Source organism: Kryptolebias marmoratus, linkage group LG1 (genome assembly GCF_001649575.2).
Source record: "Kryptolebias marmoratus isolate JLee-2015 linkage group LG1, ASM164957v2, whole genome shotgun sequence".
In the NCBI taxonomy this organism is placed as follows: Eukaryota; Metazoa; Chordata; class Actinopteri; order Cyprinodontiformes; family Rivulidae; genus Kryptolebias; species Kryptolebias marmoratus.
Window position 1 is genome coordinate 23,561,515 of NC_051430.1, and position 27,933 is coordinate 23,589,447.

A 27,933-nucleotide genomic window follows, 5' to 3' on the forward strand; every position below is an offset into this window, starting at 1 on the left:
AGAGGCAGAGAGAAAAGACAGTGAATGAGTGAATGACATGCATGATAAGTAATTGTGCACATATGATGTCTTTACAAGGGGGTCACGTGCCCAAGCAAAGTCACATGAAATTCCTTCTAGACAAATGGTCAGAAGAAAAAAAAAGAAGGATGCTCTTTATTTAGGGTCAGCTGTGTTGATTTAAATTGAAAACATTTAATCAAATCCAAGCAGAAAGTCAGATGGCATGAAAGGAACTTCAGATTACTGAAAATCAAGCACGTAATGTGAAATTGACAGCACCGGTCTGTTCTGTGCAAAAAGAAAAAGAAAACACGAGTTGTAAGTTTCCTTCTCTGTGATTAATTAATAATTTGACTTTTTTGAAATCAAATTTTAAAATCAGATTTTAAGATTGCGTTATCTTTATACCATCCTACATTTGTTTCGATTTAGAAATAAACCTGATGGAAACCTTTGAAGGGACATCAAAATAATGAGGTAGTAAGTACAAAGAAATGAATTCAGAAAACCTGTTTTAAAGCAAATATTGCCAAATATGCATGTATAGTTCAACAAATAGAGAATGAGCACACAGGATGCACCATGTAAATTAATATTATTGCAAATATTACTGCAGGCCGTGGAGTAACAAAGTGAAAATGCCAAACAAACCAATTAATCAAAATGGAGCCTAGCCCACAGTGGAGGCTTGTGTGGAAACTTCTGACCCAAGAGAATGGGATTAAACGTCACGAGGGGAGCCGTTTAAAAGTGGCTGAGCACTTTTATTTATTTAAATCACAACGGGCCTGTGTGCTGTTATCATAATTAAAAGAAAAAGCCAGCCTACTGATGATTCCTGCCTTTAGTATTCTTATAGTAAAGTTTATGCAGATGTTGCAATCCAGGATTTGTTCTTCACATTCGACCACAGGCCTATATTTCACAAACAGGAACTGTGAAACTCTTGACTGTAGTAATAATGAAGGACGGACCGTGTTGACTGCTTTGTTACACTTTAAAGGGATTATATTATCATGGATATGTAAAGTTAAACTGTGATTTAACTAACAATCTGTTTATCCAAGCACTAAGGCATGGTAAATTCATTTATAACGTACAGTATAATAACAAGGTAATCCAAACTATCTTGAATTTTCCATTTTTTGTGTTGTATTCTTCTGCTAATAGCTTTAATGGAAGTTGGGGCGCCCCTCAATTTTACCTCCTTATAAACTGATCATTTATTTACATGATTAGTAAGCCGTTTTTTGTTCAAACCTAAACCCTAAACCTAAAAAGCAAAATCACATTTTGTGTTTCAAAAAGAGAAACAACAAAAGACAAACTTTAAATCTGTATACTTTAAATACTGAATCAAGCAATCTGTTATACAAATAAAGGAGTTTCTTTCCAATCAACAATGCCACAATTGTTTTGCATGAATCTTGCATTGTTTGCACGCAGCACAAGACTGTCCGCTGCAAATACTTGGCGTATCACTGACTCCAAAATAAAACAAGATAAGATTTCTCATGCAATTTCAGTTTTTCCTGTGAGATTTTCCGTTTGTGAACTTTTGGGGCATTTTGTTTGTAATGTTTCTGGAAATAAGTAGCATTTTATTTTAAAACAAGAACCCCCAGGCTGCACCACTGAGTTCTTACCTGTCCACCTTGTGGTGAGCAGTTCACACAGCCCACCTGGATGTTACCATGTTTGGCCCCTGGGATGATCTGCAGCCGTTCAAAGTTACTGCCCAAAATCACCACGTCGCATCCCGATGCATAGGCCTATCAAAAGACACGGAGAGAGCAAGAAGGGGTGAGAGCTGACAACGACACAAAGATGCATCCACAGAGCATCGCATGAAGAGAGTCATTTGACCTCCACTTGTCCTGGGGCGAGTGTCAGTGCATCAGACAGGCGAGCATATGACAGCCGTGGAGTAAGAGCAAATAATATCTGCTCTATTTCTGTGGTTCTCAAAAAAAAAAAAAAAGAGATCCTCACATGAGCTGTGATTCACTGTGACTGAGGCTCATTCACAAAGGAACATGAGGAAGAAGCATTTCTCTTTACGGATTGTGTATCTTTGAGTGTTCTTAACACGCAGATAAAAAAATAAACTCTTGTAAGTAAATATTGTCCACTCTTACCATCGGGTCAAGTCTCCTTCACACAAATGTAGATTTTAAAAGCAGTTCTTATGCTTTTAAATTTCAGAAATGTGACAAAGGGTTTTCTTACAGTTTAAGCAGCGGAAAAAATTCTTTCTTTTATCATTAATCAAACGACTGCAATGAAGAAGAAAAGACTGCAGCTCTGTGTTTTTGCATGGGAGCTCAATACAGTGAACAGAAATCTATTCAGGTGCCTCCCCCACCCCGTGAAGAATCAAAACAGATAAATTGCTCGGGGTGAAATATTTCCAGAGCTTGAAATATCTTACCGTGAAAGGCACATTGTTGATGTTACCAACAGAGAAACAGTTGTCCCCGGGGTTGACAGCCCCTGTAAGGACTTGATGGAGATTCATGACTCCTGTTGACAGTCCAAGTGTGTTTCGTTCACCTCTTCTTTTGTCACAAAACGCTCCCGTTCCAGGGGAGATTCACAGGAAACCACGGGAGGGATGACTTCATTGTTTGTGGACTGTAAATTCACGTCAACATTCCTGCAGATTAGCTGCGTAGAAGAAAAAAAAAAACAGAGATTTAAACATAGAATAGGTAGCGAGAATCATGATTGCTGACAAACATCTTAGCACCTGCATGGAAGAAATTATTTTTATTGTCACTATAACATGAAAACAGGCTACAGATTTGTTGCACAAGACCAGCTGAAATGTAATGGAAAAATAACTACCTATTCTTGCCATATTTTGGGGCATCTAGCCTGCAAACTTGATTTAACAAAAGCTTGTGTGAGATAAGCATATTATGCAGACAAGATACAATCGTAGTAAAGCCTCTCAGATAAATTTCTTAAGTGTTCTTAAACTTGTCTGCAGTGGCGCAAGACCACATAAAGACAAAAGGCATTCATTAATACTGTGAGAGAATTCACTAAAAATAAGCATTTTTTAAGTAAGGACATAACTAAATGCACAAAGGCATCAAATCTATTGATTCTGTTGACCTAGCTCCTTGTTTAAAATGCATCCCATTACTATCTGTCAGCTATTTTAAAGGGTATGATCAGGAGCTCTGTACTATATAAATACACACACCCAGCTTGATTACTGACAAGCAGGTCAGAAGGTTTATGAAGTGAAGTGACCTCCAGGATTGATAGAAACTGGAGGGATAAATCTAAACGAAGGCTTTGACTATATTTGTCTATGAGCAAAAGATGAATGTTGAATAAGCAATGAGGTACAGTGATAACTAATCATATGCACATGATGAATTATCTAAGGAAGTGAGAAATTATTAGTAGTCTGCACAAACAGCTTCCGTGCAAAAGTCTTAAATCATCCCTTTTAATTTTTAAATGTTTTTGAATAAGATTTCTTTTGACTTTGGCCTGACTAGTTTCAGAGGAATGCTTTTTATTATTATTATTATTATTATTAGACCACTTAATTCTGACCTATAAATCATTTCAGTATGAAAAGGCTCCCAAACTCAAGGGACGAACCAGAGTTGTGTGTCTACACATAATGGACAACTTGGCGCAGAACCAATTTTAAATTGGACTTTAAAGGCATTTTATTACCAGCAGCCTCTCACAAAACCACAATGTGATCTAATTTCTTTATTTTAATCTATAATAAATGCCAACGATAGCACGGTTTGACACAAAACAGTAATCTGTTACAGGTCTTTGCTGGATTTATACCCTTTTCTTTTAGACATGACTGTAAGATATTGTTCGTCTGAGATAAGTAGTTATTTTTAGGCCTGATACTTATTTTGTCCTCTACTTTTAGCTTCTGACCCACAAAATAACAGACTCACAACCCCGATCACCACTGGTTAAAGCGTACAAATATTGCTTAAAAGTCAATAAAGCAAGGATAAAGTGACAGTACAAACAGCATCAACATTTTTTAGATTTTTGAAACTATTATCAAAAACATGCACTTAGCAAGCAGTTCTGGAAATCATCTCATGACCCGCTGTGGGGTCCCGACCCCAACCTTGAGAACCACTGCTAAAGAAAGTGTCCACTTTCTTTATTTTGAAGCACACAATGCAGCTTTTGTTGTCATAATCTGGTACGAGGAGTGCACAGAAACAAAGCGGAAACTTAGTCAAGGAAAGACTTTGAAAGAGTTTCCAAAAGCCTAAAGTTAATGATGAAATGTTGAGGAGTTTTTAGTAAACTTTGGATTTTTACAATGGCAGCAAATCAAGATTAATGCGAAAGAGGTGCACCTTTCTTAGAAAAACTCAGGGGTGGGAGAGTCAAGCAGGTTACACCTGTCCAGAATACACCTTACTGCATTAAAGAAGCCCGGTTAGTCCACTTTATTAGGTAAGAATTTAGCTTAAAGTCTTTGTTTAAAAAAAATCTTCCTTTTTTAGTCTTTCCCAAGAAATTACCACACACAGAAGAAACATCGTGCGAGTAAAGGCATATCATATTAAAGCAAAAACACACAGGCATTAAAGAAGTCAATCAAATGTTAGAATAAGTAACAGAAGAAGCAATCCATGGAGGTTTTATTACTGGTGTTAGTTTTAAGGAAACAAGGGTTAACTTAAATTTCCTGTGTTGTGGCAACTCACGTGATAAGGTTTCACAGGCTAGCTCATTAAAACATAAAAAACTGACCCACATGGATGGATATCAGATCGTCAGCAAAAACCTGTTGGCACGAAAAGGGCTCAATGGCTCAGAGCTGATGTTTTACACCTAAAACTCATCATGTTTTCAATTCCCCGAGCAAGACGCTAACTTTAGCTGTCAAGTTCGGCTAGTCGTCTGCTGCTTTTTTTAAGGACACAGTCGGACAAATTAGCTACCTACCTTGTGTTGTTCCTTCGTGTCACATCCAGGTCAGCAGTTATTCCCAACTGTTACTGTCTTTGGTGACTGCAACACTCCACCGTGATGATTTCAGTCTCCTCAGTTAGCTAACGTTAGCTAGCAGCTCGTTAAGCTCCCTCTTTTTTTAGCGAGCTGCTCAGCCTCAAAGCTAGCTTTAGATAACTTGTGACAGCACATTTATTGGTAAATAGTTTATCTTTGCCAGGACGAGGGAGTATTTCCTTCCCACACTGCCAAGAACGAGTCACCCTCTCGCCAAGGTTAACAAATAAAACGCTCCTTCAGAGGAAGCTTTTCCTTATGCTGAAGATGTGTCATGATAAGGACTGTGTCGCCGCAATGCATTGTGGTCCTTGTAGTTGCGCTCAGGCCGCCGTGCAGCTTTTTTAAAAGGACAAACGTCACAAACCGGACTAAACAGAAACTACAACACTTTTTCATTGGTTTGTAGTTTTTACTGTGAAAATATTTTGTTGGTTGTACTACTATCGTTTTTAATAGGGCCATTCCCCTCTCAAAAACATACACTTTGGCTCTATATTCTGACTTTGTTATGAATATAAAGCCTTTGCTGTGAATATTTATCAACAATACATTTCCTTGGTTATTTTGTGGTTTGTGCAAGAGTGTTAAAATATAATATAGTGGTTAGATTTTGAAACATATTAGTTGCAAAGATTGTCTTATTCTTATTAGCTGTATGCTGTAAAGTGCTTTTAAAGACAGTAGTATCTCCGTAGGGCATTCATTTAAACAATTACATCAAACAGGATCTAATCACCAGCAAGTAAGGAGCTGAATGTTAATCTTTTTACTGAAACTGAGTCTTAAACATCAATTTAAAGGTGGGTGAGGTGAGCACATCCCAGCGTACTTTCTGAGTTTCACTGCAGGATCACAGAGAAACAGGAAATATTTTAAAAAACAGAAATTACTTATCTCTAAAACTGTTGTTTGCATCAACCTTTACATCCTGTATCTTGGGGAAACTTTACTTTGTGTTCACAGAAAAATCCTGATTCAATGTGTTTTTGTTCTGGTTACTGCACTTTGTGCAAAGGAACTAAAAGTGCAACGTCAGTCTTGCTGAATTGAAGCTGTTCAGTTGGTGGTCAGTAAATTATGTTCTTTGATGGATCAAACTTTCTAATATTATTGGATTATATCTTTAATATTTTTATGCATCATTTGTGACCTAATTTTATGTTTTGTGCTTTACTTATGTTTGAGAAAAAAGCTGTAAATGAGGTGTTCTTGCATTTGCTACAAATGGCCACAGGGTGTCGTTGTGGTTCAGTTAACTGAAATTTAACGTTTTGGTTTTTTTAACCAGTCCCAAATACTGAAAACAAAGCAAGCTTTTAGAGTCTAAACTTTTCATATATTTTCTTTTTATTGCAAAAAATATGTAATATTAATAGTACTGGCTTAATAAATAATCAAGAAAACAAGCGAAATGGCTGTTAAAATCCCCGAAAGATAACACTAATTTAACAGTTCAGTGGCAGAAAAACAAAACAAAACAATAAATCATAAGCTCATTTATCTAACAGCTCAGTGTATTTCCACACATGAGGCTGGTGTTCCACTGCAATGACCAAAACTATGTTGAATACGGGAACAAACGACAAGCGGGGTGCTTTAAACTCAATTCAGGCAACTTTAAAAACAATGACACTGACACTCTTTATGACTAATTAAAATAACCAACACAATAATGACACTGAGGAAAGCCTGCATGACCACATATAGTGATGATAAAACCATTGATTCCCAGGTAATTAAACTATGGGTAAAAACTAACATAGTATTTACACAAGCCTACACACATCGACACAGCTCCCATTTTGGAATATTAACTCTGTCACATTGTTTTTCGCCTTCTCAGCTCCCTACTGGTGGGTCTGGCTTTGAACAGAACAAGTCAAGGCTTCAGACAAACATCACTCTTCACTGTTGTTGTTCTTTAAAGCACGAGTTCTTTTGCCAGCAGCCATTTCTTTAGTGCAGACACACACCAAAAAGAGAATAAAAACTGTGTTCTTCAGCCCTGTGTTTGATACTGTTATGAAATTTGCTCTACATATAAAATAAGACGTACACTTCGTCATGCAGACTTACTAACCAATGGTATTATCTTGAGTAAATACATTTTAAGTTCAGTGAATAATATTTACTCTCACCCTAAGCCTTCAGTTTAGTAGTAAACGCAGTAAAAGGTTAAATAAAGTCTCAACAGTATCCGATTTATGCAACTATTTAGTTGCATATTTCAAAATGCATATTTATGTTGTTAAAAGATAAGTTAAAATGTACTATAAACAGCACAAAACATAAAAAGACTATTAGACTTTGGTGTAAACTGCATTTTAACTTCAATATGACTACACATCCATGATATTATCAACAGCAGCAATAAATAAATTGACATAATTTTTGTTTTTGTTCTCATGGGTGCAAAAGTGAATATATTTTTCTATACTTTCTTTTAGGCATTGTGCATGTTAATTTATAAAGGAATATCCACTACACGCAACCTCATTGTGCTTTTGCTACTGTGACCCAATTTATCTAACTAAAATTCATCATTTTAGACAAGATATAACCTTAATTTTCATTTGACTTTTGGCCTGCAGCCTCGTTATATTTTCATCTAATTTGCAGAGGAAAGTATTTTTTTATAGAACAAATGTAGAGAAAACACACAACACAAGAGGGCAGTATTGAAACATATAAAATAGCCATTTCCTTGGCGCCGTTCTGGTATTTACGCTCCATTCTGTAAGGCACCAAGTTAACCTCACTATCTAAAGTCTCACTCATCTGCTGCGTAATCCTGCTGTTGCACGAGAAGCCGGCGTCTAGATGCAAAGTACAGAATGGCGAAAACGCTACTCACCACTGGCCCTTTTAGTCCTAAACCCTATGGTGCAGAATTTCTTTTCAAATGCATCAACATAAATGTTTATCAAGTCTCTTTTTTTGTTTGTTTCACTCCAGTTAACGTGAACTGAGCTCCAGCTGCTCTTCAAGGCTGAATCAGTCCCTCCTGATGCATAATCCATGAGTTTTTATTTTCCCCTTGAAATGTGAGTTGCCTCTCTTTGAAGTGCCTTTGCGGTGTTATTACACAGTGGTTTGACGAGTTGTAATGTTGATGTCTCGTATATAAGCTGTAATTACTGGATCTGGAGGTAGGCGGGCAATGCCAAAATGGGCTTGAAGTTTCACTGTGGCCTTGCTTTGATGTTTTCATGGGTGATGATGGAGGGTGGGTTTTTTTGAGGGGGGACGAGGGGCTGGCAGGTTTGAAAAATGACCACAAGTTGCTGAACTTTCCATATAAGATGGGAACAAGAGAAGCCAGGGATATTGGCAAATGAAACAAGTACCCCTTTGAAGGCACTAGCTAGTTGAGCATTCCCTCAACCGGAAAAAAGGTGGAATGCTCCCTCCTGGTCGGGGGTGAGCCTCTGCCTCAAGCAGCGGAGTTCAAGTACCTGGGATTCTTGTTGAGATGGATCGATGTCTCCTTCGATCCGTTTGGTAAAGAAGGAGCAGAGCCAAATAGCAAAGCTCTCAATTTACTGGTCCATGTGTGTTCAAGCCCTCACCTCTGGTCATGAGGTGTGGATCATGACTGAAAGACCTAGATCCCAGATACAATGGGCTTCACTTTACAAAAGGTGAGGAGCGCCGTCATCCGGGGAGAGGTTGCAGTAGAGCTGCTGCTCCTCCGTGTTGGAAGAAGTCGGCTGAGGTGGTTCGGGCTTCTGATTAGGACACCTTCTGTCTTCCTTTGGAGGTTTGCTGGGCACGTCCCACAGGGTGGACACCCCGGGGCAGACCCAGAACTCGGTGGAGGGAACTTATGGGATCCCCCAGGAGGAGCTGGAGAGTGTCGTTGGGGAGCTGGATGTCTGGGTTTCTCTCCTGGACCTGTTGTCCCAGTGACCTGACCATTGTGGATGGATGGCCTTTTAGCATTGGACAAGTAATAAAAAAGTCATAAATATTCAGATTTTTAAATAAAACAGAGCTTTTATTCAGACATATGTGTGTAAAACTGCCCTGAACAAGATCCCGGGCTTTGTTTGTGCTCAGTAAACCAAACATCACTGCACTGCATGACAATATTGTTTTTCCTTGTGCCATCTCTGGCAGACTTTCCGTGTTCGGCTCATGTCCTCTCTTCTGCCATTTCAGCACCGTCCTTCATTTCTGCGGTGACCTGAGTCAAAGCGTCCTTGGCTGCGAGTGTCGAGTCAACTGGAGGTGTGTTTATGTGAGTGTGAGTTTTTTTGGCTGTCATCATGTGCGAACGCCTGCATACATCAGCGCGTGGTGTGTGTCCATCTGTGTGCGTCACTCCGTGAGGTGTCCTCGAGTGTGAGCGCAGAGGTGACTGAAACGATGAGAACAGACAGGGGAGGCAGAGGAAGAGGGGTTAGCTTGCAGGCTGGCAACAGGATATCCCATCACATTACAGGGCCGCCGCCGCCGCCGCCGCCGCCGCCGCCGCCGCTGCCGCTGCACCCTCTTGCCAGCAGCTGGATGTAGGGGGAGGTCAGGAGGGGTCAGGGAAGCTCCTCCCCCTGTCATTATCCATCCATCCTCTCCGGGCCGACGCAGAACTTTTTCCTCTGTCTCCTGACACCCTTCTTTAGCTCTTTATTGCCCTCACCACTCCTTTTTTTGTTCTTGTCTTCTGAAACCACTCTTATGATTTTCACATTTTTTTCCCCACTCCATCTGCTCCCCAATCCTCCCCTGTCTGAGCCTTTTATTTGTGTCTTACTGCTCTATTGATAGCCTGGCTCCCGTCTCAATTTCCTTCTGTCATTTTCTTTCACGTACACAGAGAACGGAGAGGTCCCTTCGGCTGCGAGTTTTTGTTGAGTCTGCAGCGGATCTATAGATTGAATCAAACCTGCTGTAAGTAATTTTACAGAAAGACTAGAGGTTGAAACAAATTCTTTCAGAGAAGAATTTCAGCTGGGTTATGTCTTTTTTTTTTTGCAAAAGGAGAAAGAGACCAACACTGGCTAAATGTGTGTCAAAAATACAGCCAAAATCTGGGGCAAGCGGTAATGCAATATAGATGTTATATCATCATAAATGTTTCATGAAACACAATAATGTTCTGTAAAAAAACAAACAAAAAAAAACTATATGGGTACAGGCTAAAATAAGCAACAAAAGTGATTTTAGTTTCTGTGTCGCATAAGTTTAAAATTAAATCTTTTCTTCTGTTTAGAGACAAAAAAACACGTTGCCTCAAAACGTACTTTTTGTATCAATATTTGAGCACAGTGGTTCAATATTTTAGCAAAAGCTGCATCTATAAATGTTCATCAAAACTGGAAATTGTTGATTTGCATTTTCGCACGCTAGTTTTAAAGTTTTAAAGCTTGTACAAAGTTTTTTTTTTTGCTCGGAGACTCCGAACATATTTGAGCTGGATTTGCCTGAATGTGTTTTGCCTGGATGTGGATGATGTTGTGGTGTTTTCAACCTTCTGTTTTTTGTGTGTCATCTTTCATTTAAGTTAATTCTTCAGCTTTAATATTATCGCCCAGTGCCAAAGGCTAAGCAGCAATAATACTTTTGTGTGTCTGTTAGCAAAACCACTGAACCACTGAATAGATTTTAAAGGAAACTCTCTGAAAATAATGACTGGATGTACGTGAACAGCTGATTGACGTTTGGAGTCAACACTATTCAAGATGGCTGCCACAGCTAAGCAACCTTGTTAAACACAGATGGTTATAACTCAGCCATTTTTACAGATTTTAAGCTACATTTTGGTGTGGTAGTAGCTGAGAGTCAATCTCAACACATTGTCTGTGTGCAAACACATCCTGTGAGATCTCACAGCTCATGACATCGTGCATCACATCATTTACAAGGTTCAACCAAAACGGCTACAACTCCATCATTTCTGAACATGAAGTGATCTCAGTTTAAAACTCTTGCATTCCTTCTGGGAATGTTAGGCTGTTTTTCTTCTCTAATGGCTCCTCATCCTGTCACAGGAAATGTGGAGTAAACTTGCTTAATGAGGAGGCAAGAATATTTTTACCTGATTTAGGCGGGAGTCACAGAGCAGACATCCAGCGCACCTCTCTCAAACAATAACTGACAACAAATCAGATTCTGCGTGCAGACTAAAAGTGTATCTAAGCAGGAATTTCTCTTTCTGGTGTGTCCACATTCAGTTTGTGCAGGAAAAACCTCCCCAAAGACATTACACTTTTCTGTCCGCTTCATTTAAGTGAGCTCCGATTTATCTGGATTTTAAATCTGGATCTGCTATTTCAAACCCAGTTCACTTCATCTGACCTCAAATCAGGAATCACCTCATGTTTAAAACAACCAAAGGCAAATTATCTGTGAGCACCAAAATGTGCAATCCAGTTTTTAGTGGCAGATTGTTGAGCTTTAACTGTTGGATTTACCTGTAATGGCTCTGGTTGGGCCATTATCCTCCGTGATATCTGGTTATTATCTCTGTCTGATTTATGCTGCTTCCACCGACCCTCACCAACGGTGACCTACATTCACTTTCATCTCACCCATCAATCATTTAGCAGTTCAAAGCCAAAGCTTGTCTCTGGAGAAACTCGGAGGGTTTGATCATAATGTCATTAATTCTCAGATGACACTGTAAAAAAAAAAAAAAAAAAAAAAGACCCGATATGTTGCATTCAAACCGTGCTCTACTACTCATGAAGAGATTATAAATGCACAGCAAACTATTTTGACAATTGGTTAGAGGAGTTATCCAGCTGTTAGCAAAGCCTACTATAGATGCAGATCCTGTTGTTTTTAAAGCAAAGTCCAGTTTCAGTTCTCCCTCTTATTGCGAGACGAATCCAAACCACTTTACCCCAACCAGCCACAAACAACCAAATCTCAATAAAAGCAATCTATTAAGGCTGCTCAGTAAATGCCGTTAAAACAACCAGGTTCTGCTCTAAAACATATAGAATGAAGACAAAGAGAGACAGAGACATGGACAGACAAGAAGAGAGAAAGAAATCTCCTGGTCTAAAAAATAGATGAGACCTGTCGGTGTGTAAGCAGAGGCTGGATGACTTATTCAGTAGGGGCTGTGTCAACATGTCATTAAATCAGCCGCCTTACTCAAGGTGAAGTTCAAACTGGGGCTCAGGGAGAAAAATGAGACGCCTGAATCAAATCTGGGTTTGGATTTGGATCTGGATCAATGTGCTTGGAGAGAGACAGAAACAACAACATGCACTGTCAGGGGAGCGTTTCTGCTTCCACTCTGCGTGCCATTGTAGTTCTTCAGAGCGCACATCATTTCTTCAATTTAACTCAACACCTGATATGCTTTCAGTAAGGTCAGCCGGGATTCTTACAGAAACAAAATGAACTCAGACAAATGAAGGAGGGAATGTTTTGAATCATACAGCAATACTACGTAACAGATTTTTGTATGTGACAGAGATTAGTTATCGCCAATCAATGAAAGAACCACCGCAAACACAAAAAAACAACCTTTACAACTGATTAGCTGTTGGAGTCCTCACTTCAAGATGGCCATCACAGCCAATTTTACAGATATAGAGATCAAACTTTGGGTGGTAGTAGTTGAGAGTCAACCTCAACACATGCTCTGAGCATACTCTGATCTCTGTGTGCTAACCCATCTCTCAGCATCTCAAGCATAACAGCATTTTGACCAAACCGTCTTCAACTCTGTCATTTCTCAGCGAGCATCTTCATGAGTTCTAAGTTATGGACAAACTGGAATGAAGTTTATTATCTTCAAACAGCTCTGCAAAAGTGTACTTTGAATCAGCTCGCATAAGGGATGGTTAAAGTGTTTATAAAGATGCTCACTTTTAAAAATACAACAAAACAAGCTGACACAAAGGAAAATTGAGTAAATCGTTAAAAGAAAGAGTCGGTTTGAGTTCAGATTTATTCATCAGTAGCAGAATAATTAAAATTTGGTGCTTAAGTTTGTTTTTAAGGAGCTTGATAATTAAAGTATTTTATCTCAGTAAAATAAAATGATTAGCAGTCTCTTTGCCTGAACCATCAGTGATTCCATTTTGCTGCTGATGTCAACAACCTGACTTTCAGGCCTCATCATCAGCATGACTTCCATTCTGGGCTGGATGAGGGAGTGGAGGGAGGATACAAGGAGGCATTCATCTACACACACACACACACACACATACACTGAATCCCATCTGCAACTCTGAGACTTTGCTCTCTAACTGTCACTCCTAGTTACAGACCTATCATGCAGAAATGCTGACTTATTCATGGCGTTCATGCGAACGTGTTTGCGCAGAGGAAACTGAAGCTGGTTGGGGAGGAGCCCGAGTGTCTGCTGTGTGTGTGTGTGTGTGTGTCTGTGTGTGTATGGTCTCTCTTACAGCAATTTAAAACTCTACCACAGTCAGCCATTACAGGTCAGACACACCAACACATAAAAAGACACACACACACACCTTTGATATATATATACAGTAAATGCTGACACAGATGCCTTTGGCTTACAGTCAGAGCCAATTTCTCATAAGGCTTTTAATACTTTTGGCAACTACTGACGATGACAGAATAGAGTCAAATAATATATGATGCTCCTATATGTCATTATATTTTCATATTACAGCATATTTACTGATAATAGCTCATACGTAATGGCACCTGTGTTCTTTAATGCCTCAATAGTCAAACAAAGCAGGGCTGTTAGTGGCCAACATGCAAAAACAGAGACACTTAACGCTCACGTCAGCAAGTTTAAATGTAATTTCTGATTATCATAAAAATGATAAACTGTTAAAAGCCTGCACATGCTTCAAATGTCCCTTGTCAATTAAAGCTGTTAAAGGGGTGAAAATGGTGTAAAAGTGTTTGATTTTTAGGTAAATCTTTGCAGCAGAAAGTCATCTCTGAATACAAAATCAATTTCCCAAACTTTTGTCTTTTTTTTTCTTTTTTTTTTAGCAGCACAACTTCTTAGAGAGAAAACAACATGATAGAAAAAGTCAGCTCTAAATTTCTTGGAGACTAATTAAAATTGTGAGAGTGTCACCTGCTGGGTGGATGGTGTTAAAATGCAAATTTTTTTTTTCCTGTGACTCCAACTATTTATTGTAGTTATGTCTTAATATTATGAATGCATGCAGACATTCGGGTGTTAATGTGCATACATTCAGACATACGCAGGTAAAAGTGAGAAACCCTGAGAGACCTAAAGTTTAGATATCTGATGATTATTATTCTGCCACTTCCAGGCATCAGAATCACAGCTTACAGCAATGATGTTGTGGTGTTTTCAACCTTCTGATTCACCCTGTGTGAATAATCATGACGAAGCGTGATCCTGCAGACACCTGTAGCAGGAACGGGATTTGGAGGGCTTTGACAGGTGTTTATAAATCTGTCTGTTTGCAGATAGTGTCAACACGTCGGAGCTGCGCCGAATACAGCCACGACAAGCCTTACTGTCAAAACGAAGGCTGAGATTGAAGATAGGTGTGGTTTGAACCCCGATTGCTGAGTTTTTATGATATGAGTGGAGTCAAAACATCTGCATGCTAATGTGATTTCAGTTCAAAATGTTATCTAGGTCTGCATTTTTATACTCCTGACTTGACAAACTGACAATCATCCAGGATTTGTTGACTGCTGTTCATGATTTGAGCTCATTGACGGGAATTTTAGCAGCAGGAAATGAGAAACGGGAAGTGCAGATGGCTTCATTGTAAAACCACAAACAGCTTGTACTTGTGCTTACTGTTCACATACTGTATATGCAGATTAAATTTTGGGTGATTTAAGGACTATATAGCCAACAACAAGGTTGTACCACCAACATGGATTACGCAAACAAAGAGGGATGCTGTCAGAATTATCTTTTACAATTATTTGCAGCATCTGTTTTTATAAAGCAGGATTTTAGTTTCTTGATATGTTTTCTTATCCTTCTTACATGTTACTGTGCAGAAAAACCACAAGATGTTCTAAACACAACTCCAACCTCGAACTTGTGCTACTGATTCCTTAAGTGTTTCTGTAATAATCCTGTTCAAATTGACATTTTCTCAAGTCTCCCACTTAAAGTTAATCCTACTCTGAATTCATTTGGTTGTTTTACCTGCTTTTTTGCAAACATTTATTTATGAAATAAAATTTAATCAAAATGTAACTCTCCTTTAAGCCTTTTTAAAAATAAAAAAACAGTAAAGAAATTGTTGCAAAACTGACTTATGATGATCAAGAGACAAAACTCAAAGTAAAAGAATTACAGCAGCTGGTTTCTGTCATGTTTGAAGAGGTGCAGGATCTACATCGCCTGGACAAGATAAACTTTGAAATGATGCATCAATCTTTGCAAACTGCATTTGTTTGAAGAACTCAAAGCCAACAAACACCAGTTGTTTAAATGCACATTTGCTTGGACCAACTCGAGCATAGCATTCATTTAACAATAAGCATTAACTCTTATGTGACATGTGTGTTGGTATTTTACCCCAGACAGTTCAAATACAAAGTAATCCTGTTTTATTTTGACAGTTTAGTTGACGTTTTAACAGCATTTGATGAACCTGACTGGAACAGATCTCATCGCTTTAAAGTGGAGAAAATACAACAGCTAAATTATTTCCCCCATCAAGCCCAAGTGCTAAATTACAGCTGTTACACCTGAGTAGAGAGACCATTAATCAAAATGTCTGAGTACTCTCATGTTCACTCCATTTCTTCTGCCGCAGTTTTCTGTTACTTTGAGATTTTAATTATTACATATATATGTGTATTTCTTAATGACCTGCAGTGCTCAGTAAAGTACTACATTAGCGGGCAGATTTAATGATTGACCTGCAATAATACAATGGGAGTTACCAAATGCTCAGGCTCTGCTCCTGCCTCAGCTGTCCGTTTGATCCATGAGTTAGCTGCAGCTATTAGAAGTCTGCAAGCGTCGGCTGTGGCAGTTTTAACAAATGATCTGACTCCAGTGGTCCAGCTATAAAACACACAGCTCAGCAGGCTTCCAATAGACATCCTATCATCGTAACCGTACTGTGACGCTAAGTCACAACAAAACTAGGTATGACCCCAACTGGGAGAGGTTACAAACCTCGACAAGCCTCAAAGACAGATACTGAAACAACAGGGCAGTCTGTTTGAGCAGTTTTGTTATTTCTGTACAAACATTGCTTAAACCTACGGACTTGCTTCTGCAGAAACTGGTGGTTGCCCAACAGCACATTTTTAAAGTTACAGCCTCTACCAATAAATAAAACTATGCTATGAAGAACAAGAGAAATTGTATTTTTGGTAGCAAAAATACAAAAGTAGCAAAACATTAACTAAAAATTCAAACTCAAAAGGCTGGTTAAAAGCTAAAAGTAGCAAATAAACAGATAAAAATAGAGCTGCTAGCAAATTTAAACAAGAACAGATATAAGTGTACTTTTTATGATCAGCATCCACACAATTAGTTATATCATCAAAACTGCATTAAAATATTGAATTTCTTTTACTGCATGTACTGATATATTTTATTACCTTGGAAATAAAAGTTTAAGTCTATAAAATGGACATAAAATGAAACACCAGCCATATGACCTCCATCAAAGGCATGTGGAAGAAGAGTAAAGCATGTGACTCTACCACTTTATAAAAGTAAAATCCTAAACACATAAAACCAATTGGGTTAAAGGAACCAAAGAAAATATGAATAAACATTGGTGCAGCTTTACTCTATTGAAAATGTCACATAGAACAAAACTTTTCAAAATCGACAGATGTTATTAGATGGTGGACGGACAGCAATGAAGATGGTTGCTACTTCCTGCTGGATGTTTTTTAATTGCTACACTTTTGTACAATTAACTTGCATGGGTAGATTGCAAAAACCTCACTTTTGCACGCTACAAGATGGTGGCTGCAGCCTTTTCAGAGTCTTTTCAGGCCAGCACGTGAGTTGGAATAAAATGTAAGTCACTGACAGTGAAGTGAGCAGAAGATATCTGTCTGGAAGTAAAGTAAAAGTTTAAGATCAAGCTCCTGAGGTTGGAGAGAAGACAGACGAGCATGTGAGTTGAACTGGTTAAGTTGAAGGGAAAAAAGCCTGGGTATGAGCTAAACTGAATCCCTGAAGAGTTGCTCTGCTGTGTGTCCTGGTTTGGGGTGTGATGCTTGCTCCATTTCAACCGCCTTTCTGCACACAAAGTCCAAATGCGCCTGGGACCACTTTAGCAAGGTAAGAGAAATTAGCTCTGACACGAGCGCATTTCCAGAGCTCAAACTAACTGGTGTGCATCTTGACATTATTGAGCTCAAATTATACCCTGCCTGCCACCCACACTTCGCAACACTTCCACTTCAAAGTCTGTGTGAGAGAGCGAGTACGTGAGATAGCTGGATTAAAGAATGTAAAGGCAGGCTGTGTGGAATAAAATCTGTCTGCATGGAGTTTGATTTGGTTGGAGGCTGGCAGAGTTTGCAGAACTCCTGATGTCAGCAGATGAAAATGCATCTGCCTTTGTGTAAGTAATGATTCACCTTCGTGTGTCAACAAAGAGTTACACATTTCTAAGAGGGCTTTAATTGCACTTCAGCAAGCCTGATGTTCATTATACTGTAAGATGAGATGTATGGTTTACAATCTTGGTAAAACCCTCTTTAATTCTGTAAGCTTTTAATTACCATGATTAAATAATAAAATCCTTTTGTCCTCACAAGGTCTTAAACGTAGGTAAATGCAGCAGGAGGAGAGGACTTTAGGTCTACTCTATTTGAAGTTTGCAGGGCATTCATTTCTGTTCTTCTGCACTGCAGCCTTTCAATGTTTGATTGCTATTTGTGCTGATGTGCCGGGTTTAGTTTTCTTCAAACGTAGCGCTGTGCATTACGGCCAGACATCTCCACTGTAGTCTCGGTTGTCCAAAGGTCACTGCTCCATAAGTCTTCTGCTTTATTTGAATGCAATTTGGCAAACCGAAGTCATGCTGCCACGGTCTTTTTTAGAAAGATGAGGCAACCCATCCAAACAAGTCAGACTTGTTCAACCTTTTCTAACTGTACTGTCAAAAACTTTAACTTGCTAACTGAGGCCTAGAGTCTGGACCTTTAGGATTTCTTTGTCATCTTTCTGATCACTGCACAGGGTGACGTCAAGATGATCTTTTTGGGATGTACATTTCACTTAAAAATAGCAAACTATCTTTACGGTTTTTCACTTGGGAATAATCTTGTTTTTGGTAGAATGAGGAACTCCTAATTAGTTGGTCTTACAACCCTTATTAAGGGCAGCAACAACTGCTTCAAGATTATTCCCGATTTCTTTCCATTAGCCAGCTAATCAAGTGCATTTGGCCAGCAGCACCTGCAGCTACTTAACCTCCTAATTCTTATGTAATGGGTCTGTAATGGGTTGTTGGTGGCGGACAATGATGTTTTAGCCTGTGTGTGTGCTTGTGTTCCTTTGTTTGTCGCAAAATATCTCATGAGCCAGTGGGTGAGTTCTAATGATTCTATTAGAAATTAAATCTACACCTACAGCTGATTAACCTTCGAAGTCAACCCAATTCAAGGTGGCCGCCACAGCTAATCCACACAAAAATAGCTACAACTCAGTCAGTTCCACAGATACTAAGCTAAAATTTGGTGTGGTAGTAGCTGAGACTGAGCCCCGACATATGGTCTGATTTCTACCAGATTGCACAAAACATGTTGTTGTTGTCAATAACTAAATGAAATCAACTCTGTCTATCTGTTAGAAAACATCTCATGAATAATTGGACAAATTTGATTAAAACTCAGGAAGTAGTCATTGGATGTACATCCACAACTGTTAAAGTTTTGAATTCAATCCAATTCAAGATGGCTGCCACAGCTTGTCAGCCTCAGCCAACACACCAAAGGCTATAAGCTTTACAGATATTGAGGTATAATTTGCTGTGGTAGTAGTTGAGAGTCATTCACAACCCATACTCTGAATGCATAAAGTCTGAATTTAGACTGTATTCTGTTCAAATTTAAGACCTGTTGTACCATAAGTTTGATTTGAATATAGCTTGATTTATAATTTTAATGGCTTTTAAGTTTGTATCCATTTCATGTTGTAAATTACCAAAGAAGTGTATTTATTTGTGCAAGTCTCACACTGTGATGTCATTCCATGCCAAATATTTGCATATAACATTCAAATCTAAATGACAGAAACAATTAGAAATTATTTTCCCTATACTGTGCTTTTAGCCCCTTATGAATGCTCACTTGCGTGGTGGCAAATGAGATTGGATTTTAAATCAAAACTCAACAGATGAGGGACGTGTTGGCAGGGGGGAGCACATTAGTTTATATTAAAGAACCACTTTATAGTGTTTGGCATTGGGCCTATTGGGGGAGCACTGTAATCTACTGTTACAGTAACAAGAAAGCAATCATGCAGAAAAACCTTCTACTCGGGAACTCAATTATGAGCAAGCACATTTACTTCCTTCACAGGTGGCTTGTTATTCAATGGTTCGCCCTCGCATCCATTAGTTTCGTCCCCTTGGAACATGCGTGATTCAGACGTCCATACAGGTGTCCTTGCTGTTATATCGTGCTTGTATATCTAGCAGCATCTGCAAGCAGTTATGTTAATGGTTTGTGGCAGTCTTGCTATTTTCCTTCTGGTAAATTGATGTTTATTTTGGCTTTTTTCTGCATGTAAGAGAGTAGCCTATATGGCGCATGCGTCACTGGCAACTGATCGTAAATGTTCCACTCATTTCAAGCTTTTCTGAACTTTGTTGGTGTTTTCAGATTTTATTTGGCGGCCCCCTCCTGATGAGGCGGAGATAAAGTGAAGTCAAGGCTCACTTGTTACTGCGAAGCACGTGTTTGCGTGTGCGTGTGCGCGAGAGCGCGCCAAGCCCCAGACCAGGAGGGACCACCGGGGAGGAAAGTGTGGTCTCTGAGAGAGGAGAGAAGAGCCAATGAGACGCCTTGGATCGTGCACATTTATTTTTTAATTCCCTGATAGGGCAGTATTATTTGATTTGCTCAATAGTTTTCGTTTTTTTCTTTCTTCTGTCTCCTCATGCTTTCTCCCTCCCCGACGCGCATTCTTCGGAAATTCTGCTGCGTAAAAATAGAAATACAGTTGTCCATAACTGGCACCCATTGACACAATAGCTCTCGTTCCATAGTAGCTCCTCCCTGTATGTGTGTGTGTGTGTGAGTGTGTGTGTGGGGGTGTGTGGGTGTGTGTGTAGCGGGTGGGTGACAGCTGGGCTCGCTGCGCTCCGCTCCAGTCTAAGCTTCTCCAAATAGGATGAGTGTCGGCTTTTGTGGAAGGGACTGCGTATCCGTCTCCGCAGCCAGTTCTGGGACAGCCGTTTGGTTCGGTCCGCTCAGTTTGTACCCGAGGGGAACCTGAGACCTGAACCCTCGTCTTTTCCCTGTCTTATAGTGTGGATTTCCGATGGATATTCCGATTTGAAGAGGTGTGATCTGAGCGCGGCATGTAACAAAAAGAAGCGCAAGAAGAGAGAAAAGTGCTGTTGTTCTGACGCGAGCCCCATCCGAACTGCTTTCAAACGACTCATCAAATGGATTATTAGCAGACGGAGCCGTACAGAACCACTTCGAGGCGATTCCATTCATGAGCTGAAGGTGAGATTTCTTTGTTTATTTCAAACTTTGTGCGCTTACAGCCTCCTCCAGCAGGCTTTCGCCAACCTAATCCTGTACGACAAGTGCACAAGCTTCACTGGAGTCACTTTTTAAACTTTGCGCTATTTTTAAACCAATTTCCCAACATTACAACGCCTATAAATAAGAAGCTTTTGACAAATAAACGTCAGAACCTTTGTGGTTTTCTATTCTGCCGATCCTAAACAGAGTATAGAATTTCGTGCGTAATCCCTTCTGTGGTGTTCTCTCATATGAAATAAATTAGTGCAGGTCTCCGAAGACCTATTTTGGATCACAGAGGCTAAACACTGGAGAAAATATGTGTGCATCATTTCGAAATAGCAGGTAGTAGAATGGCAAAGGAGAAATGGGAACTTTTTTAGACTGCGCTGGCTGTTGTTTCCCCTAATACTGACTGTTTGTTTTTATCAGCCTCTTTCAAGATTTCACAAAGTTTAAGACAAAAGATTAAAAGCAAGAAAACTGACCGACTGAATGAGTGTCATGATATGATTTGGTTTTGAGGGCGTACAGCGCTCTGGTATGACAAGCACAGACGGGATTTTCATTTGCCATTTATTTTCCACATGACTGGAAAATTGAAATTAAAACAATGATTTTCAGGGAGGGGTGATGATGCTGCAGCTTGTGTTTACAGTCTTTCTCCCCACGTTTTTTTTTATTTTCTCCGCAAATCTTTAATCCGAGATAGCCTATATGAACTAATTAGCCATTTTACATTTGGATTTTTCTCAAGGAAGTTAGCCTCATACACACAGCATACACAGCACACACACACACACACAGCACACACACACACACATGCTCACTCACTGGTTAGGGTGTGTTCAAGGATTTCAAGCTACCAGGAGGTAGAGTTGTCACAATTACTCATGTTCAAAAAGACCAATCAAATGCACCTTCTGTTTGGTCCATGGACCTTTGGTTTGCTTTTAGTTAAAGTGCTAAATTAGAACATTAGATTAACAAGCAGCCGAATTTAGAAGAATATTTATAGGCACATTATTTCTCCTTTCCTTTCCTTTCTTTTCTACTCCTTTCCTTTCCTCTCCCTGCCCATTTTTAGACCCCCCCTTCCTTCCTCCTCCCTAGAGATTCTGGGAAAAGCTGAAAAAAGGGGATTGGAAAACTCTAAATGTCGATTGCAGATTGTGAAGTTTGCAAAGGACACAATAGAAAGTGGTGAATCAAATCAGGACTGAATGCAAACATTATTCTAGAACCAGCTTTAACGAGGCAGATAAAAAGAGTTTTCACGAGATTCTTATAAAGAAAAGGGTAATTCATATGTTTTTGTTTTGTTTGTTTGTTTTTTTAAACTGAAAATGACTGGAAGTATTATGCACATACTATGTATTTCTCTGTGATCATCAGTCTTTTTGCTGTCAGTGAACATGCTGGAAAATGTTTAAGATTTGTACACAGTTTGGCCGCTGCTCCTCCTACAACATCAGCCTGAAGGCATTTCAAACATTCTGGATTCAGTTTTAAGACCCACTGAAAATCAAATGGTTTCATGAGGCTACGACACCACAAATCAAAGGGCTAATCCTGCTTTTACCACTTTATATACAATGTCATGCGGTGGCACTGATACATGAATTACAGCATGATTACCTTTGTGACAATAGTCTGCCTGTTGTCCTCCTGGAGAAGCCGAACACAGCAGAGCGACCCGAGTTGATGCTTGTATTTGGAGCAATGCTCCGTGGAGCGTTTGATCCGCCGATCCCTAACAATAGCAACTGGGATGGCTTTGTGTGTGACTGATGTGAATTTGTCACACTGTATGTGTGTATGTGTGTGTGAGAGACAGAGAGAGAGAGGCAGAGGCAGTTTGTTTCTACCTTTGCCAGCTAAGGACACATGCAGCTGCTGCCTGAATACAGCGGGCCTGAATAATTGATAAATGGCTTTGCTGCTGTTCAAATGAATTGGCCCCCGATTATAAACAAGGAGAACAGCAAACTGCTGTTAAGTACTAGTCCTCATTCAGTCAGTGTCAATACCCAGCATTCAGCAGTGTGTGTATTTATGCATATTTTATAAAAGCCATGTTTTATTGATGTTGCATCCTCAGTGTGTGGGCTTTTCTTTTTTTGAATATTTGGAATACAAGAAAGCATCAGAGCAGTCTCACTCATCTGAATGTGATTTATTGATGCTTAACCCATTATCCAGTTTCCACATGTCTGCCACTTAAACCACATTGACTTAATGCTAATGAAAATTGAGGATAATCAGGAGTGTGTGGATGTGATTTAGCATAGTTTGTTTTAGAAATACAAGTCAGTGTAATCGAAACTGCCTGAACTGTAATGGAACTGTCCTTCACAGGTGTTATGTGGTTTACTTGCTGACTTTAGCTTTTTTTATTTTTTCAATTTTCCAGTCGGCTGTTTTTTTGAGTTTCATTGCTTTGATTTAGAAGGCGAAAAAGCAAACAGGATGATATTCTAACCCCCTCCAACTCATTACACAACTCCCCCCTCTGGATAAACATTTTCCTACTTAACTTTCTGCTGCTCCATCTCTTTCATTTAAGTTGGCTATGATTTCACAGACCCTCTGAAGCTGAACTCATTATTTGATAAATAGCTTTCATTTTCACTGAGAAAACGGACTGAGAATATTAGGAGGATGAAAGCAGATGGTGTACTGGTGGATTTCCTTTGGACTCAGGAGTTTATTCACTCTCCGCCTCATCCTTTCTAGTTAAACTAGAACTTTATTTACTTATACTTTTTAATAGCTGATACAGAGGCTAATATACACTAATCAGCCTCAACATTCTGACCACCTGCCTAATGTTGATAATGTTCGTCTTTATTCACAAAAACAGCTCTGACCAGGTAAAGCATTGGGTTGAAAAAAAAAAAAATCAGTATCTAAAATGTCTAATGATGTCGAGGGTGAAACTGGTCAAAATTTGGTCTTAAAGTGAAAGTTTAGTAAATGTGAAAAACTGTTTTCAGACATAGATGTCAATTTTTACCAAGATCAGTAAGAATAAAAACAGATTGTTCATTGATGGACTCAAACCCATTGCCACTAGATTACACACACATGTGCAACCCCCCCCCCCACACACACACACACACATATATACATAAATAAATATATATATATATATATATAAAGAGTTGAGTCAAAAGGCAAAGCTCACAATTTACTGGTCCATCTACGTTCCAACCCTTAGCTATGGTCATGAGTTATGAATCATGACTGAAAGAAGGAGATCCCGGCTACAAGCGGCTGAAATGAGTTTCTGAGCTCAGCCTTAAAGATGAGGTGAGGAGCTCCGTCAGCCTGGGGGAGCTTGGATTAAAGCCGCTGCTCCTCCATATCAAAAAAAGTCAGCTGAGGTGGTTTCGGTATCTGAATAAAATGGACTCTGGATGCCTCCCTTTGGAAGCTTTCCGGGCACGTTCCACTGGGAGGAGACCCTGGGGCAGACACAGAATACGCTGCAGGGCTTTTATACAGTATCCTCTGGCCTGGGAATGTCTTGGGATCTCCCAGGAGGAGCTGGAAAGTGTTGCTGGGGAAAGGGATGTACGGGTTTCTCTCCTGGACCTGCTTCCCCCATGACCCAACCACACATTAGTGGTAGAAAATGAACTGAAATGTGAGTGAAAAGACATTTAAACCATAAATCAATATCAGTAGGTATTAAAATACCAGTTTGTGCTTTTTGGTATTTTCTTCACAATTTTCCAACTTGACTCCTGTGTCTAAGGTATTTTGAATTATTTGTGTGTTAATAAATAAACAAATTACAAGTACAAAACTGATCGGGCTACATTAAACCCAACTTAGATAGAGATATTCAGGTCTAAATGAGGGCTACATGTGGTATCAGTGGTGAAATCCTACCTATGTGTTTGTGAATACCAGAATGAAAGTTTTTTTTTTCAACAGAATATTTTATTGAAACACAACTTACTCACCCAACCTATCAGTGGTCATAATATTATGAACTGTTGGTCTTTATCACCGTTCAGTAAGGTCCAGTATCCACAGCATGGCTCACTGAAAATTAAATCAATTTCCTCTCGCTGGCTTCGTTGTGTCGTTCTTGTTTTCGCTGTCTTTCACAAACACAATCACCCGCATGGCGCCACAGTTTCTGAGTTTCATCGTGTTGTTCTAACTGACTGCTTTCACCCACTTAGCCTTCACCTTTATGAGTCCATGAAATGACTCAGCAGTGCATCTATTGAATTAACCACTCATGTGTTTAACAGTCTTCATATTCACTACATTAGCATAATTGATTGAGCGTGTTTTTGCACTTTGTGCCAAAAAAAAAAACAAAATAAAAAAACCCTGAAGCACAAAGACCAACCAAGCAACCAAGTGTCTGTTGCTGGCTGTTGGGCCTTGGCACGGCTTTGTTGTTAGAAATTAAGTGAATTAGAAAGTGATAGCCAACCTACTACACAGGAAACGACTTTTTAGGAGCTTGTATGCAAAATGAAACAAAACAGAAAGTCAGATTATAAAATCAGTTTTTTTTCCCTTTATTTCATAAACTAAGTATATGCAACATTAACATGTGATAATACCTTTGTCAGAGATGAATTTGTTTGCCTGTTATTACTCAAATGGAATAAAAAGCAAATGCATTTGGAGGGATAATCCGAAAGCAGCACAGGGGTTTAGGAGAAAGCCTGAGAGATGGATGGATGAAGAACTGGCCTTAAAAAGAGTCCAGTCCTGTTCTGCAGATCTGATAATGTAAATCAAGGCCCACAGTGTTAAAAATGATGTCCTATTTCCTGTCCTGCTGTTGTTGTGCTTTTACAGGAGGAGACACAAGCTGTGAGTCACACGGACAGCCACAGCATGTGTGTGGACTCATTAGAACCACATCCGCCACAGTGACTGCGGTTATGTCTGTGGTTAGTTTGTTTGTCCGGAGCAAATAAGGAAAATTGTGTCATGTGGATCAGGGAAGCTCGTTGTCTCTTTATGTGCCTCTTAAACCATAACACGGCTGATAATGGATGTGTCTGAGTGTAGTGTCTACGTTGGACTCTTCCAATTTTCTGTACCTCAAACTAGCGGAAGGTGGCTAATGATGGAGGCAGTGGGGAGATTTGAGTTTGAGTGTGTGCACTCCCTATGACTGTATGTTCATGTTTGCGTGGCGTTGTTTGAGTGCATCTGTCCCTCCTCCCCAGGCCCAGGCGATTGGCACTGCATCTCTCATCTATTAATCATAGAGAGCGCTTGCACTCTCGTTCCGTTGCCATAGTTTCAGGACCTGAGACAGTGTTGGGGTGCCTGGCTGCCTAGAGAGAGGAAAAGTAAGAGGAAGAGGAGGAAAGGAAAGGGATGAATGAGGTGTGACAGCGAAAGAAACAAGTAGATGGTATGAAGTAGTGATTGGAAGGCTGAACAGTTAAAACAGACCCAAGAAGGAAAAATGGGTGGGGTGGGGTGGGGGGTGGGGGGTGTGACTGACAGAGAAATGGCACTGAGCAGATCCCTACACTATGAATGTGAGTGCTTCAAGAACCAAAATGGATTCCATTTTTATCTCGGCAGTAAATCCTCTATCTCCTCCTGTGTGTGCATCTCTTCAATTTCACTTTCTCTCACAACACAAACTATTTCCATCTCCTCTCTCTCTCTCTCTTTTTCTATCTCGCTCTCTCTCCTAAAGACACCAGAAGAATATTTTCACAGTAGGCATCATCTTGTGAACAGCACGCTCATGGGTTGGTGCATCTTGGTGTGTCACAGTACATTGAACTGCTGTTATTTTATCTTACTTTACAATGGAAATGCTTTCCACTGAGCTGAGATGGGAGATGGGCTCAGGACTCCTGTTTCATGCTCAGTTGGGTGTTTTTTGATGATAAACCATGCTGAAGCACTATTATTGTTATTATTTTGTTATTCAGGGATGGATTACAGAAAAAAAACACCATAGAAAACTCCAAGGCATTGATTAACTCATGCTATCATGCCTTTTCTCTCACTTTCTTACTGTTTTTTTCTTCTGATGCTGCCCTGTTTTCTTTTTGCATTCAGATTTTTCTATGTGCAGATGGAAGATTGAACTTGCACACAGCTACTTTCACAGAACTTGTTTTGTCTGTAGGCTTTGTGCCTCACATATGACCTCATAATCTCACTCGGGTCTTTTAATGGCTAACCATGCTCTAATGTGGTGGTTGTATTATCGCCTTGTCACTTCACATCATACTCTGCTTGAGCATATTTTTCAGTGGAAGCTTTAGAAAAGCAGGCCACTATAGCAGAACTGTAATCATGAGATTTTCACGACATTCAGCCACCTTTCACTCAGATGCGTGCACACAAAGAGACATAGACACACACATTCATGCACACACTTATAAGGCACATTTAAGTGCACTCAATTTCATACAGCAGGGCACTTTCTTTCATGTCAGTAAGACTGAAGAGGAATAAAAAAAAACAAAACTTGTCATTTACATTGTGGTGTGTGCACTGGGTGCCAGTGGGCAGAATCCCAAAAATATCTGATTGTAGAGAACACTGTGTAATTCTCTCCTGTCCGTGTGTGGACTTTCTGCAGGGGAATTACCATTAGGAGACAGCAGGACAAAGGAAAAATGGAGAGGGTGCGTTTGCTCTCTGTGCTGATGGCACTGAAGTGCTTTTGGTGCCTTTGAAGTGATGGGATTGCAGGTGACATCACAGCACTCGCATTCTCAGGTGCAGCAGGTGAATTAATCCAGGTGGAGGATGGGGGTAAAGGTGCATGAGTGTGTGTGCGTGTGCAAACGTGTAATGCTCTTGAGTACCGGTGGAAGCAGGCATGCATGTGTGGTGTGTGTGCATCCGTCATCAAAGCAGAGGAAAGCTGGTGTGTAAGTTGATCTGTATGCTCGTAGCAGAGCAGCAGTCAGACTCTCCCAGAGGCTATGAGCCTCGATGAATGTAGAAGGAGCTTCTTCTCAAGAGTCCAGCTGATGGTTTCCATGTGAAGGCCAAACAAAGCTGGATGTATTATTATATCCTTTTGAATATAGTCCACTTTTTCCATACTTTTTCCCAGCAAAGATACAGTATCACATAATCTGATATTGCTGACTACATCATGATGTAAACCTTAATGAGCTGGTTGTGAGTCTGGAAAGACAAGCTCAGCTCAAACTACTTTAAACTGCTACCCTAGACACTGGGTAATTATTAGAGCAACCCTCCTTAGCTCATCTGACACGCTGATGATGATCATTCTTGTAATTGGCCCAGGGT

General features: G+C 39.7%; 2 protein-coding genes across 6 annotated transcripts in view; one reads left to right on the forward strand and one right to left on the reverse strand.

Annotated features, from left to right (window-relative positions):
• The window catches only part of LOC108233702 (dmX-like protein 1), a 47,576-nt gene extending 42,271 nt beyond the window's left edge, over positions 1-5,305 (reverse strand). For all 3 annotated transcript variants that reach the window (XM_017412302.3, XM_017412303.3, XM_017412301.3), the window contains exons 1-3: positions 4,960-5,305; positions 2,435-2,670; positions 1,650-1,775 (exon numbers count right to left, since the gene is read on the reverse strand). In XM_017412302.3, coding sequence (XP_017267791.1) covers positions 1,650-1,775; positions 2,435-2,521 — 213 coding nt within the window. In that variant the 5' untranslated portion in view covers positions 2,522-2,670; positions 4,960-5,305. The remainder of the gene's footprint in view (positions 1-1,649; positions 1,776-2,434; positions 2,671-4,959) is intronic.
• A 14,636-nt stretch (positions 5,306-19,941) lies between these two features.
• The window catches only part of sema6a (sema domain, transmembrane domain (TM), and cytoplasmic domain, (semaphorin) 6A), a 112,841-nt gene continuing 104,849 nt past the window's right edge, over positions 19,942-27,933 (forward strand). For all 3 annotated transcript variants that reach the window (XM_037975531.1, XM_017412342.3, XM_017412343.3), the window contains exon 1: positions 19,942-20,637. The gene's annotated coding sequence lies outside the window, so the exon portion shown is untranslated. The remainder of the gene's footprint in view (positions 20,638-27,933) is intronic.